General features: G+C 39.9%; 1 protein-coding gene across 1 annotated transcript; it reads left to right on the top strand.

Annotated features, from left to right (window-relative positions):
• Positions 1–473: 473 nt before the first annotated feature.
• On the top strand, positions 474–15,198 carry TXNDC15 (thioredoxin domain containing 15). Its single transcript, XM_053293440.1, has 6 exons — positions 474–515; positions 6,304–6,451; positions 8,272–8,762; positions 11,500–11,663; positions 12,321–12,451; positions 14,865–15,198. Exons 1-6 carry the CDS (start codon positions 474–476, stop codon positions 15,059–15,061), a joined length of 1,173 nt encoding a protein of 390 aa, XP_053149415.1. The 3' UTR covers positions 15,062–15,198.
• Positions 15,199–15,634: the final 436 nt, after the last annotated feature.

Raw genomic sequence — 15,634 nt, 5'->3', positions numbered from 1 at the left:
TTCTTATAGGTAACCAAAATTCTAAGCGATAATCTACAATGGATAAATTCATATTAAACATATAATTCATGTTGAGTGTGTACACTGAATTCTGGTATCACATTGTGTGAGGTTATGGTGTGCTTCTAGATTTTGTTAGCATACTTAGAAGTTGAATCACTTCTCCAGTGTCCAACAATGTTAGCCAAACTGTATATTTTTCCTAACTGTTTTTTTAGTCACTGAGTTTGAAAGAGACTCAGCAAGAGCAACAACCTTAATTCCATTAATATCACATTCAGGCTGTTTACCTTGAACAAAGAGGTACATTACTTAGTAGTGTGGTGATTATTACAAATTATGCCACATGATGCACAATAGAAATAGTCTGCTCCCTCCGTTTCTAGACAGTGCCCTTTGCCAGGTGCAGAACTACTGGCAGTGGAACCACACTATGATTTATTTATGCTGAGAGTCTCCAGGGCAGTACTATGATGACTGAAGAGCAAGAAGGCAGTCCCAAAAGACTTTTGCAGGTAATTACTCTCTTGCTTTAACAGTATATTTGCCTGCCGAACAAAACCTCAAGTCTCCCCTCTCCCTCCCTGTGGAATAGGGCGGCTTTGTTATGTTTGTGCAATATGTGATCCAAAGGGGGCTCATTTCTTTGTCAATAAAAGTGTGCTTCAGGCAGCATGGCCCCACTGGACAGAACTTCTCAATAGGGAAGCATTAGAACCAATATCAAATGCAACTATCTGTGAGTTGCTCAGTCCAGTGAAACAAACTAATTTACAAATGGATGAAGTACAAGGTGCAGCTATTAGGCAAAAGTATATTGAACTCACTATTTGCATAATATGTTCTTGGATTGAACCTATAAGAATACTTTAAAATTGCTTCTGTTTTTCTAGGGCATTCTGCCTTTTTCTAGGTTTCTGTGTTTAATAGTAATAGCTCTCTGATAGTATATTTTAAAAATTATATTGCAATAACAACCTTACTAAACTCATTAAGAGGAGTTATAGTAAAATACTTCAAAGATTAAAAAGCAAATACAAAGTGCAAGTGAGATCACTTAAAACTATTAACATTGTCTAAGGCATATGGATCTTTGTGTTAAAGCCTTCTCATTAGTAAGCTGAAATTTTCTGTTATGGTGCAAGTAATAAATAATGTATATTTGGAACAAATCCTTGTGCATCACAGTGTGTGTGTGGCTCTCTTCTACATCAAGTGTATAAATTTTACATTAAAATATTCTGAAATAGGGCCATTACATGTAGAAATGAGAGGAAAACTACATGTCAAGAAAATCTGTATATATAATATGCTTTCCTAAATGAGTATAAGCATTCTATTGCAAGAGGCACTTTGCTACAATTATGGAGTGATTCTCACAGTCACTCCCACCTATATGGTAAAATATTTTGCATTGACAACTTAGGAACAGGTTCTGAGATACCATGGGCTACCAGTCACATCCTGGCTTTTAGCAGATCTGCAAAGGAGCCAATGGTGGTAGATCTGTATGATTGTAAGGTGTGCATGCAGATAAATAATATGATTTTGATCATCCTATGTAAAATGAGTTCCAAAACATGATGCATTATAGAAAGCCCTGCTGGTTTCAACTGGAAGTAATTTCCATGTAATATAGTTAGGTTGTGGCAAAAGTGCCTTAAATATTCATGTACTATATTTACCCAAGTAGAAGACAGCTTTGAATTTAAGAAAGCTCCCTTTAAAAGCATGTTAAATATAGGTTATACATCTTATATGGGTATTTAAGGTAAATAAATACATTATTTACCTATTTGGGTAAATACAGCTATAACCTGTATTTACCTGAAGGGGAGAAGACTGAATATTTCTCTCTCACACTCACACACCCATTTCTAACATCAAAGAACTTGGGGGGGATAGTTATAGATTTAGGTAAATACAGTATGTTAGGAGGCCAGCATCATCTGTTGGGCCAGTGGGGGTGGGGGTTAGGCATTCTGGGGTCATGTAGTTCCAATGTATTGAGTACATCTGAATGATTATTACTGCAAAAGTTGGAATCAAATAGGCTGTTGTTAAGCAGTAGAGCTTTCAAAGCTCCATTTTGAAACAATGGAGCATTTTACAACCACAGGTGTGACGAGACATTAGTGCTGCCATGACTTCAGTTCCTAGTTAGTACAATGTAAGTGTACATCGTACTGACAAAGAGCCAAGGACATGGTATTTTATGCCATTCTAAATTATGTAGTATTAGATTTTCTTTTCTTTCATCGTAGTACTGATGGCAGGAAGAGTATCCTCAAACCTAGAGACAGTCCAAGATGAAATTAGGGATTAGATTATGTTCCTTGTAAAAGGCAGGCAATAGTCCACTGAGGGAACACGTTTGACATGAAGAAAATGGCAGGCTTCATTTTCAGCAGCTCTGCTGCCTACCCTTTCCCTATCACCTTCTCCTTATGTTTTCTGCGCAGTGTTGTCAAGCTATCTGAAACATTCACTGCTGACTTACACAACTATTGTAAAGAATTATCTTTGGGCAAAAACATATTTAATTTCCTGATGTTGGCGATTTTTATTTTGCTTTTGTGTGAATGAACATTTGTATTTTGCAGGATGGTGTAAAAACTGGAGTGGAACAGGCCCTTAAAAATTTAACACCTTTCCACTATTTTAATAACTCCTTCATAGCCAGGAACTAACTGGAACAGTCATTTCATAAATAATTCTTTGCCAAAAACAGTGGGACATGTTAAATATGCATGTGCACAATAGCTCAAGAATGAAATGGGTGCATTAGTAATAAACATCATTAATCCATTTTCAGTCCAAACCAGAATGGAACAGAATAGCCCCTTAAAAATAAAATGGAATGTGATGAAGAAGTTTAAGAACTATATTTTGGAACTGATACCTGCCTAATAGTATACTCCTATCAACCCCAAGCTGGAACAGAACGGATATTATCACATATGCCAGGTGAATATATGAATAAAATAAAGGAAACTGCCTTATACTGGGTCAGACCATTTTAACTGCCAATAGGTGCCCAAGGCCTTTGCTAGCCCTGCTACATTAGAGCCTTTTGCCAAGGAACCTATCTCTTCACACATAGCATGTGCTCTGTCAAGGAGCTGCAGCCCCAGCCCTCCCCCTAGATTTCTGTCCTGTTCCATAGATTTGAGGGGCATCAAACTATGCCTTTGTTCTCATGTCTCTTGAACATATCCCACTGTTTTCTGCATGCAGGTTGATTCTTTTAAGATGTGGTTCTGGTCTGTTCTAGTTTGGGCTGGGAATGAATAATGTTTTACTAATGCATCTGTTTAATCCCTGAGCTGCTGTATATTTATACATGTGTTAAATATTCACATGTATATTTAACAAATCCTGCTGTTTTTGGCAAAGAAAATGCTTATGAAATGGCCCTGGTCTGTTGTGGGCAGTTCCTGGCTAAGAGGGGGTTAATAAAAGTATATTATTTCAGTTCTACTGAAATACCATTTCAGTTCTACCAATATTGTTCTGGGGTGCCTGCAATGCATTCTGCTGCTTTAGGAATCCAGATTAATTTTTAAAAGGCCGGATTTCATTTCCAGCTTTCACACCTTCTGGTATTTTGCTTTGCTTAAGTCCAACAGTTGCAAAGCAGAGCCATCCCTGGGACGTTTTTGCTCTTCAGCCTATGAGATTTTAGCAGGCAAGCACTGATTAAAAAACAAACTGCCAATTTATTCCAAACTTATTTATTCCATACACTCCATACAAATAAGATATTATTTTCTCTTTGTGATGTTTTGTTACATTTGTTTTCCCCTTTCTAGCGTAACAAAGACAATAAACTAGATGTGCATCACTCAATACACGCTCATTTGATTGCTTGTGGCAGGAGCAGAGAGCTGTATAAAGTGCTATCCTTGACTCCAGTTTGAGCTACATAGTGGTGTGGGATCTCGTGTTCAACACTTTCAGTTTGTTCTAATTAACATTCTATTAATTGGCATGTGTGTTGAGTACTACTATTGTCATTTTCCATTCCTGTATCATTTGGCAGCCCTGTAGTGGCTACTATCGGTAGCAAAAGATTGCATTTCAGTACAACTCCCGTGAGCCACCTAATGGCGCAATGGGGAAATAACTTGCCTAGGGAGCAAGAGGTTGCTGGTTCAAATCCCTGCTGGTATGTTTCCCAGGCTATGGGGAAACACCTATATTGGGCAGCAGCAATATAGGAAAATGCTGAAAGGCATCATCTCATACTGTGTGGGAGGAGGCAATGGTAAACCCCTGCTGTGTTCTACCAAAGCAAACCACAGGGCTATGTGGTCGCCAGTTTACCTTTACCACCCGTGTGAGTCCTCTCAGTCTCTTCCTTTTACTTTCCGAAGTGAAGTCTCTTGTGGGCTACCTCACTTTGGGGAGACACCCAGTCCTGAGGCAGAGTAGATGCTAGACTGAATATGTTTTCAGGACAGTGATGGGATGTATATAGGAGCTGGTAAATGAGTGTGTGTGTGCGTGTTGCCCTAGCAACCAGGCACAGAAAGTTCAGAGGGGGAGGGATTTAAAATAAAGGCAGTTGAGACAGAGAGGGGAAGGAGAGAAGAGTGTTGGAGTTAGTTGTGTGGGAGTAGGAGGTGTTTTGGGCTAAGCGTTGAGTGATTGGTTGGTGTGTTTTGAACAGGAAAGGTTGGGTTTTTGCAGGGGTGGGCTGGAAGTGGAACCTGAAAGGTGAATGTGTGGAGGCTGGAAAACCAGCAGTGTACTGGGCAGCTCCTAGTAACAGACAAGAAAGTCTGGAAGAATTCACTACCCAGTTTTAATTACCTCTGTCCCAGTTATCTCACCTCTCTATATGTTACATTTATCCTGATGAAAAGAAACACACAAAGTTGAACAGCAGATGCATCTAGTAACTTGGTAGAGAAGCCTGCATGCCCTGCTTTGCAGATATATTTAGTCTAATCAGTAAATAAATAAAACTTATTCTTGTTTTCATGTTATACCTCAAGTTTTGTTTCATTTGTATCCTGAACATATACCTATCCTGTGCTCATGAAGCTGTTGAGTACAGAGACAGCAGGGTAACAAGAATTTTTATGGTGGCAGCGAGGGAAAGTAAAAAACTGAATAACTTTCCAGAAGACTAAATTGTCATAGAACTATATATATATAAGAACAAATCATCTCCCTGGAATTGAGGGGGACGTCAGGGAAGGACCCTGACAAGGACAGACAGGCCCCTTTTGCCCAAACCCAGGGTGGTAGTCAGGAGCAAATGTTCCGCCTGTGTTACATATAGCAGCCACACCGGCTCTTTACATCACTGGCATTGATATCTGTGGAAGTTGCATGAAAAAAGAAAAGCACTGGAATAACATACGCCCCCTAGCTCTGATCTAGTCTTGCCCGGGATTATTTGCCATCTCTGCTGGGGTGGTGAGATCAAAGTGTCTGCATGCAGGAAGGCGAATGAACCGAGCTGGTTATAAGCTCTCTGCCTCAGCGCCGCTGCCCTAAGATATATGGAGAGCAGGAGCACATCATCATCATCTTATATCCTGCTCTTCCTCCAAGGAGCCCAGAGTGGTGTACTACATACTTAGGTTTCTCCTCACAACAACCCTGTGAAGTAGGTTAGGCTGAGAGAGCAGTGACTGGCCCAGAGTCACCCAGCAAGTCTCATGGCTGAATGGGGTGTTGAACTCGGGTCTCCCGGGTCCTGGTCTAGCACTCTCCTCTCAGTATCGCTATAACCTCTCTCCATCAGCAATATGGAGAAAACCTTTCATGGCAGTTCATTTCTTTTAGGAATCCTTTGCCGGACAATTTCTATTATTTTTTTCCCTGCAAGGAAAAAGAGAGAGCGCGGACTTCTTTCTGCCCTTCTACTATGGAGGGAAATGTCCTGCAGCTACCAAACGTCTGCAACGGCAAATGCCTGAATTTCCACATTATCTCCTAGGACTCGCTGCTACTGTTACCACTCCAGAGAAATAGACTACAGTACAAGGTTTCAAAAAATAACCATGAAAACTGGTCTGCAGGCAAAAGGAAAACCGGCAGAGGGCTTGCTGAACTCGACATCTCCTTGAGTTAGTACTACGTAGTAGCTTTGGTGCCCCGGAAGCGAAAGCGAGCAAAGACCCGGAAGTCTTCCTTGCTGCATGCGATTGTGTGTGGCCGCTGACTCCGCGGCTTCTTGTTCTTGCGCCCCCAGCCCAGGCCCCTCCCTTGGGAGGATGGAGCTTTTCCCCTCGCGGGGGTGGAGCCTCTGGGTGGCCTGGCTGCTGGGGGTGGGGGGCCTCCTTGCAGGTAAGGAGCGCTGGGCTGGGCGCCCTGGGGTCGGCTGGGAGAGGCGCTCGGGCTGTGTCGCCGCCGCCGCTCCTGGCTGGCTCGGGCTTCAGATACCCAGTAGCCCCCTTCTCTCTTCTTGCTCCTGCAGGGGTGGTTTGGGCGAGAGGTGGGTCGTGGCGTACGGGCCAGTTTCTGGCAGCCCCCCTAGTGCTAGAGCGTCTTGAAAAGCATGCAGGGCTAGGTGAGCTGGGCTCACTTCTGGAGCCTATACCCAGGCGGGGAATTTAACCAGCGGCAGATCTAGTGTTGTACCCCCATGTTGCAGGAACGCGTGGGGTGTGTGTGTGGGGGGGGGGTTGCCCTGAGAGGCGCCGTGAGTGGGCACGCCTCCAGCCTGCCTGGGCTGGGTATCGCCGCCTCTGCAGTCGCCCTCCTCAACACACCCCCATTCCATCCACGCCAAACCACTGAGCAGGGTCTGCGAAGCTGCGGGTCACGCGTCGTCTTGCCTCTAGGTGTATGTATGCCGGCCCGGCCCACGATTCGCACGCTTGTCAGAGGCGTGGCACTCCCGGAGTTTGCTCTGTGGGCGAGGTGGCAGCGCTAGGTGAAGAGGCGACTTTTTTCTGGCTGCAATGTCCTCGAGCCTCCCTTTAAATAGCTTTACCTGTCTTGAGGTCTGAATCTTGTTGCCAGCACTGGGAGTCTAGTCACAAAACAAAACAGCAATAGATAGACCATGAGAGGCCCCATCTCAGTCCTGAGACAGCAGAATGCATGGAATTTCTACAGTGTTCTTAGAGTAGGGGATTCCATGTGTGTGTATTCCTTGTGCATAGATAAGTGGTTCATTGTATAACAGGTTGGATTTTATGCTGGATGAAACAAACAAAACACCCACAGTGTTATGCTTTAAAAAAATTAAATTATGATAAAAATGCTGCAAAAGCAGAAACATGATTATGTTTCTTGTAGCTAAGTTTGCAGGAAACCACTCTAGCAGAAAAGCCTTTTAAAGGTGTATGGAATAGTCTCCATAGAGAGACATTATCACTATCTACTTTGAGATGTCAGGTGAAGACCTTTATGTTCATCCAGGCTTTTCAAATGCTTTTCAAGTGTTGTTTTATTTTGTGAGCCTCTCTTGAGAACAACTGTTGTGGGGTGACCATACAAATACAACAACAACAATAATAATTGGCTTCAAACAGCTGACTTATAGCTGTTTATATTATTGGTTATCCCAAGGAGGATAACCATTATCCCAAGGAGGATAACCAGGGCAAAAGTATCTCACTGTCCAAAGATACTTTCTCTTTCAGTTCTTTGTAGTCGTGTTTAACCCTGACCATGGCAACACATCTAGAAATGCAATTAAGCTGATGTTTGGTAGAGATACTGAGCGAAGAGGCACCTTTTAAAGTGGTGCTTCTCATATATTTAATATAAGAGCAACTGTTCCTACCCATCCCTAGCAAAGCATTCCTCCAGCAATTGTTGCTGATGGCTACCTTATTTATGGTGGGTTTAAAAAAAAAATTGTGAGCCCTTTGGAACAGAAAACCATCTTATTTCTTTCTCAATGTAAACCTGTTTGAGAGAGATTTTTTGTTGAAAAGTTCTAAGTATCCATATTATTATTATTATTATTATTACATTTATATTCCGCTCTTCCTCCAAGGAGCCCAGAGCGGTGTACTACATACTTGAGTTTCTCTTTCACAACAACCCTGTGAAGTAGGTTATGCTGAGAGAGAAGTGACTGGCCCAGAGTCACCCAGCTAGTTTCATGGCTGAATGGGGATTTGAACTTGGGTCTCCCCGGTCCTAGTCCAGCACTCTAACCACTAGACCACGCTGGCTCTCTAATAATAATAATATTCTAATATGAATGGTAATTATGTGAAACAAGCTCTCAATTCAAACAAATATAGATGTGTTCATACTGTTTGCATTGAATGATGCTTACTGTTATATTTCCTGTAGGAGCAGCCAAAGCAGATGAAACTACTGACTCGCTGTCTGAAACACTGAGTGAAACTACTCTGCCATTAACTATAGAAGGCAGTTCTGTACACACAAGCAGTGAGGGGCCTAAGGAATCGGTGCAATATAGGACTGCGGAAATTGCTGATGCTATGATGGGTAGCAGCGTGCCTGCTGGTCAGCCTGTAGTATTATCAGTTATTCCAGGTGAGACAAAGGATACATTTGTCTCTGAGTCGGACACAGGCACCTGTGATGCAGCAGTTGATGGTGAATGCAGTGCACAGGGTATTGGTGCATCCTTGGCACAGCCTGGATTTCATGCTCAAGAGCAAATAAGAGACCCAACTATAGTACTGGAGGCAGTGCATCCTTCACCCACAGAAGACTCTAATAGCACAGATGCTATGAAAACTCCCAAAGTCAATTGTGAGGAAAGAAATATTACAGGGATAACAAATTTCACGTTACAAATCTTGAATATTTCCCAAGTAAGTAGAAAGCATTCCGATCAATTTCTGTGTTGCTTTAAGTTATCTAATTTTGCTTCAAGAATATATGGTTTTTCTTTCTTTCTTTTTAGCATTCTAGACAGCACAACTTTCCATTAAAATATTGGAGGTTTATGACTATTAAATTACTCAGGGAGGAAAGAGGCTGAAGTTTATTTATGTATTTTCTGTCTCTGTTTTCTCCAAGCTTAAATGCAAGTAACTTTATTTCTTGCAATAAAAGTCTTCTTATCTTCTGCCAGGAATGCCAGCCAGCCATTCATATTGGAACCATTGAATCCTACTATCCAGATGGAAAAGACTTCCCTATTCCATTCCCAAACCTTTATATTAATCTAAATGCCCTGCAGTTCACTTTGGATGAGAGGAGTATTCTTTGGCTAAACCAGTTTGTGCTGGACTTAAAACAGCACCTTAATCAGTTCATAACAATGTACAAGTTAAACAACAATTCAATGTCTGAAGATCATGTTTGCGTTGATGGGTTAATGATAAAGATACAGTTTGAAAAGATGTAGCATAAGAGATATCGATCAAGGTTCTACTTATGTATGAGAGCAGCCTTGTTAAATTGTTTTGTAGAGGGGAGGCAAAACTTGTGCATCATGTATGGCATGCAACTCACAAGTTTATCCTCCCCCCAGGCCTCTGGTTTCTAATTATGAGATTCCCAGCTCTTGTTTTTTTAAAAAGTAAATTTCTTGCACATATGGATGAAAACATAAACTGGAGCAGGTATTGGAAAACCATTTCCAGTGTTAACATTATATCAAGCAACTTGCTGACACTGGGCTGTGTGTTGTGATCGCCTGTTTCTTCAAGCTTTTAGTTAAATTTTGTAATATATTGTTTTAATTGTCTTTAACTTTAATTGTTTTTATCTGTTTTAGATTTCCTGAGTTTTATGTAAACCACCTAGAGATTTTTTTATATTAGATGGTTTATAAATTTAGCAAAGAAATGCTCTCTGTGTCATACCATTTCCCTTCCGCAAATCTGAAGATTTTTTTGCCTGTGTCTTTTTCCTTTGCAAGTACTGTATAATTAATAATACTGTATATAATACAGGATATAATTAATAATAAGGATAGTTGAGCTTTACAACTCTTTAATTTAAAATTAGTCAGTTCTTTAGTACATTATTGTCATTATAAGTGTTAAGGAAATGAATAATGAATATTCCTTGTTTTATTTTGAAAGTACAGTGCGGGGGTGGGTGGGATGTTGAAGTCAGGTGTAAACTCATGCCATCTTATCTCATTTTTTGAAGAATACAATTATTTGGGTCCACTAGCTTCATAAGGGTGTGTTTTCATAATCCAGAATAGTTTGTTGGAAGTATTTTATTCTGGTTTCAGACTTATTAACGACTAGACAATGCAGGGCACATGATCAGTATGTCCTTAAGGTATAATTTTTGGAATCTCAGACTGAACATGAGAAAAAATGTTCTGTTACTGAGTTCGACTGCAATATTAAACACACTTACTAAGGTGTATACTCCAAGGAAAATACATATAGGATTTTGCTCCTAGTGTAGTTTAGAAGCTAGGAGGCTGAGTTGCGAAGCAGGAATTACCAAGTTCTGATCTTGGATCTGGCACGAACTTGCTAGGTAACATAAGAACAGCCCTGCTGGATCAGGCACAAGGCCCATCTAGTCCAGCATCCTGTTTCGCACAGTGGCCCACCAGATGCCTCTGGGGAGCCAACAGGCAAGAGGTGAGGGCATGCCCTCTCTTGTGCTGTTACTCTATTGCAACTGGTACTCAGAGGCATCCTGCGTAGCGAGAGACAAGCTGCATTCCCTGTCTGCAGTGTGCGAATTGTACTGACCAACATGACAGGTGGTGGGGTAAAAATTACTGAGATACTGCATGTGAAGCATTTTAACCTTCTAAAGCTATATAAATTCTAAATGTGAAGTATTTTAAAATTTTGTAAGTTGCTTTGGAAGTCTTCAGATTGAAGAGCTGGATATTAAGTGCTGTTCATAAAGGAATACATAACTATCCCTTGATTTTTAAAGATCTTACTTTGAAGCATCTAGTATTGTCCACTGTTGCGTATAGAATATGCATTATTAATTCAGATTAGCTATCTTTTTTTTTCTGCCCCAAACATCAGATTCTAATTTGTTGATTGGATTCCTGCTTTTTCTCTGATTTCTTTATTTCCACCAGCACTTTTTAGTCTCTCATTTTATATAAACTGATGTTTGTTGGTAGACTTTCACAGTGAAGTTGTTTCCTTCATTAGACTTGGCAGGATATGGATTTCCTCTTATGAGTGATGCTTTAAAAGGCGTTTTTTAACATTTTCCCTTTTTTCTTAAGAAACAACATGAATTGGGTTGTAGGTTGTGCTTCTGCTGCTGGGGGGGGGGCAATGGGCAACATTGATACTAATTAAGATAATAAAACTGATTAGTTTATTAAAATAATAATAAACTGATTAGTTTGTGAACATCAAAGTATCTCCTGAATCTCATAACTGCAATTATGGTTAACATCTCACAAACTCATACTATGACCATTGCACAAGTAATTGGAAAAACTTATTGTGAGTGTATGTGTGTGTGTTTACTGAATGACAAATTTCATCTTGCATATAGCTGTACTTGGCTTCCCTCCTCAGGAATAAAACTGAGCAGTAATACATTGTATGTATAATGGCAATTCTTTATGGTACTCTTTTTCTACCCCTTGTCTCACAGGATTTAATGGAGTTCTTAAATCCAAATGGCAGTGATTGTACCTTAGTCCTCTTTTATACCCCTTGGTGCCGCTTCTCTGCCAATCTGGCTCCTCACTTTAACTCTTTGCCTCGAGCATTCCCAACTCTTCATTTCTTGGCCTTGGATGCTTCTCAACACAGCAGGTAACTTTTATATTTTTCTCCTTTCAGAACTCTCCAGCTTCTGTTTTTGCCATTTGTCTTTTATGTTGTTAAAAACATGTCCTTTGAAATATATTGATAAAGTTGACTAGAGAAAACCTTGTATTCTTCACTAATGGTTTTGTCAAAGTTTCTTTCAATTCTCTTCTTTGTCTTTTTGAAATAGTACTCTTTTAAAACTGAAAAATGCTTGGTGTGTAAACTTGTCATCCATAATGTTGTCATCTTAATGCTGAGTAGAAATGCACTAATGCATGGTGATGGTACATTCTGTCCATTTCACACTATACCATGTCATCAGCTTGAGCATATGTTCAGGTTCAAAATGGTGATGACCAAAGTGAAGATAAATGCCTTGTTAACTGCAATACTTTGCCTAACGTTAATAGGGAGATAATTTTTATTTTGGGGAGCCTCCAAACTAAGTTAGTCATGACAACGTCTGCTTGAAATTTAATCGGAATTCAGGTAGCCATGATTAACTTGTCTCATTGATTTCAATATTGCTTAGTTACGAGTAACTCAGTCTGAATGCTACCCATTATGTTAAATACTTGGTTATGTTATAGGATTAAATGAGGCTTTTCTTTAGTTAAAAAAAATTACTTTTCCATTGTATTGTAATCTTATTCCTTACAGTTTATCAACCAGGTTTGGAACTGTGGCTGTTCCTAACATCCTTCTCTTTCAAGGAGCTAAACCCATGGCAAGATTTAACCACACAGATCGAACCTTGGATACACTGAAAGCATTCATTTTTAATCAGACAGGTATGATTGCCACAATTGACATAGATCTGCAGAGTTCCCAGTGTGATACAGCCTCATTTAGATCTAGATCTAAGAGGTTTGTTTTATGACCCCTTGGAGTCTTTAGATTTGATCAAGAAATGTGAGATTTTGGGAGAAAATTAAGGCTGCAATATTAGGCACACTTACTTAGGAACAAGCTGCATTTATTTTAGATCAGGTGACAAATCAATGTATTAAATAATTGGTTAAATTACTAAGGGGGGAAGTCCAATTTAAATAATTAATTGAAATCAAAATTAGCTATTTACAGCTTTAGAATATGTATAAACCACACTTCAACCAAAAAGATTCTCAAGGCAGTTTACGTAGCAAAAGAGAAAATGGTTCCCCATTCTAGCACACAATCTTGAAAACACAGCTTTTTTGACACTTGGAATATAATTGCTTGCTATAGCAATACAAACATGTTGATATAAAATTGAATAGTTTCTTTGGGCATACTATGAGATTCTTAAATATTAATATTTTTACTATTTTAGAAAAGATGATATTGCTTATTTTTAAATAACTTGATATTGATGATCTTGTCAAGCGGCACTAGAATTACATTTCCATGAGGTAGAAGGTAAAATGTCCATGTTCTTTGGGAGGTAAGCATAATAAATAGTGGGTTGTATCCTAAGTGTACTTCTTCCAGCACAAGTGGAAGAAGTTCAAACATTCATGCAAGGGGAAGGTGCCATTCTGCTGCAACCCTCCATGTCATCGTTCCCTGGAGGGCCCTTCATCCCTCAGGAACAGTGGTTTTTTGGCGGGGAGGCACACAGTGGCTTTAGGGGGAAGGGTTGATGGTTCAAAATCCCCCGTTTCCCCTTTGCATGAGTGGCACTTCTTTCTATTGTGAACACTCAGCATACAATTCTTTGATAATTAGAATACTGACTCTGGGCCATTTGCAGAAATTGGATAATTACTAGACATAAAATACGACAAAAAGGCCATCTGGATGAATCAGTGGATGGGGGTCCCATTGCCAGTTCTTGGACTGGACACCAAACCATAATGTAGGTGTATGACTTATTGTGCTGTACGATGACTGATAAAAATACTTTCCCCATAATTCTCCCTTTGCAAAGAAAAGTAGTCTTTCATTAGAAGGTCTTAAGTCCAGCTTTACAACACTGTATTTGCATTAAATTCATATTTTAAACCAATTATTTTAAAAAGAAACTTAAAACTTTGCACCTTTTTAAAAAAATCATCAAATTCATCTACTCTCCTAAGAAATAAGACTCATTTAACACAATTGGATACTTCAGAGTAATGTGCACAGAACTGGATGATGTGATGACTTAAGCATTCTCCAACTCTTGTGTTGTAGTAGGAGTTAGAAGTGACTAGTGTGCCACCTGGAGAGTGCAAATATGAGAGCTTGGCTAATAGATGAATGGGGTGGGGTGGGGGGAGAGATTTAGTGCAGGAGGAAGAGGACTATTGCCAGATATACTGTTGTTTTCTCCTGTGTTACAGGGAACAACTTTCTAAGTGTATGGATGATATAGTTCGGGAAATTATGAAGATGGGAATATACTTACCCCAGTTCTGGTCTCCTTTTAGGCTTTCATGAGCTGGGGTGGGGATGGGGAAGCAATTAAGTCTTTCCTATCCTGGTGTGTCTTCAGATTTTGTTGGGAACTAAAGAAAGCTGAGGAACATCTGTCTGCTTCTGTTACTTTTCCTTTGGGTAATTGAAGAATGTACAACTGAATTTGTAATGGGCTAATAAAGAAGATGTTAAAAGGTGCATTTGCAGGGAAAAGTGGAAATCCAGAGGAGAGCTGGTCTTGTGGTAGCAAGCTTGACATGTCCCCTTAGTTAAGCAGGGTCTGTCCTGATTGCATATAAATGGGAGACTTGATGTGTGAGCACTGTAAGATATCCCCCTTAGAGGATGAAGCCGCTCTGGGAAGAGCAGAAGGTTCCACATGTCCTCCCTGGCATCTCCAAGATAAGGCTGAGAGAGATTCTTGCCTGCAACCTTGGAGAAGCCACTGCCAGTCTGTGAAGACACTACTGAGCTAGATAGACCAATGGTCTCACTCAGTACATGGCAGCTTCCTATGTTCCTAAATTGATAAATCTAATAATGATCAAAACAATATGTAAATATTTAAATTTCAGAGAAAGTCATAGTTTGCATGCTATTGCAAGAGATAGCTAATGTTCTAATGTAGCAGGAGGATATACTTTGAAATCTAAGAGCTGAGATGATATTATGGCAGATGTTTAATGAAATTGCTCAAGTTTATTTTTCAAGTTGGAAAAAGAGGTGCTCACATGCAAAAACTAATTTAAAAAAAACTCACATGCAAAAACTAATACTATTTTTGTGTAGTTGTGCATCACGTTAATAAATGGGTATTTCTTGCAGGAATAGAGCCCAAGACTGACGTGTTGCTGACTGAGGAAGATCAAGCAGGTCCCCTGCCTAGCACATTGACTAGAGGAGTAGATTGGCTCCTTTTGTTTTCTTTACTGTTTCTCATCAGTTTCATAATGTATGCTACTGTTCGGACTGAGAGCATCCGTTGGTTAATACCTGGCCAAGATCAAGAGCACCAGGAATGATCTGTGAAGTGAAAACTTTATGCTTTCAGAACAAGTTAAACTACATAAAATTGTATGGTGGAGCGACTCCTTGTGATTTATTATTAGCCCAAACTCTTGTTCATCACACATTAAAAGTCACAGAAAAATTGTGGTAACCATGTTGGTCCATTATTAATAATCCAAAAGTCATAATCGAGTAATAATTTTATTAGACTTAACCAAAAAGACAGTCTTAAGTCTGCTTTGGAGCTGAGAATGTTAAAAAGGGACGGAGACGAGTGGCTGGATGTGGTGAAACACCCTTGAACTCTGCAGTTTATGAAAGTCCTGAGGAGGAGTGCAGGAATAGGCCCATGCTGATGAGCCCTACTAGCTGTGAGTTACTATCCCAAGCTGCATGCAGGGCTTCTGAGATGAAGAAGAGACATGTTTTCCCATTAAACTATGTATGGCATAAATATGAAAAGTAGCTGGACATTGTTCTTAATAAAATGGTAGCAGGACAATTTTTCTATAGCAACATATTCATACTTGTTATAGATAGCTGACACACTCAAGAATCATCTTTAGGAAAAGAATGATTTGTCTGAG

Source organism: Hemicordylus capensis, chromosome 2, assembly GCF_027244095.1.
Source record: "Hemicordylus capensis ecotype Gifberg chromosome 2, rHemCap1.1.pri, whole genome shotgun sequence".
Lineage (NCBI taxonomy): Eukaryota > Metazoa > Chordata > Lepidosauria > Squamata > Cordylidae > Hemicordylus > Hemicordylus capensis.
Note: the sequence above shows the minus strand (reverse complement) of the source record. Positions and strands in the feature narration are given on the sequence as shown.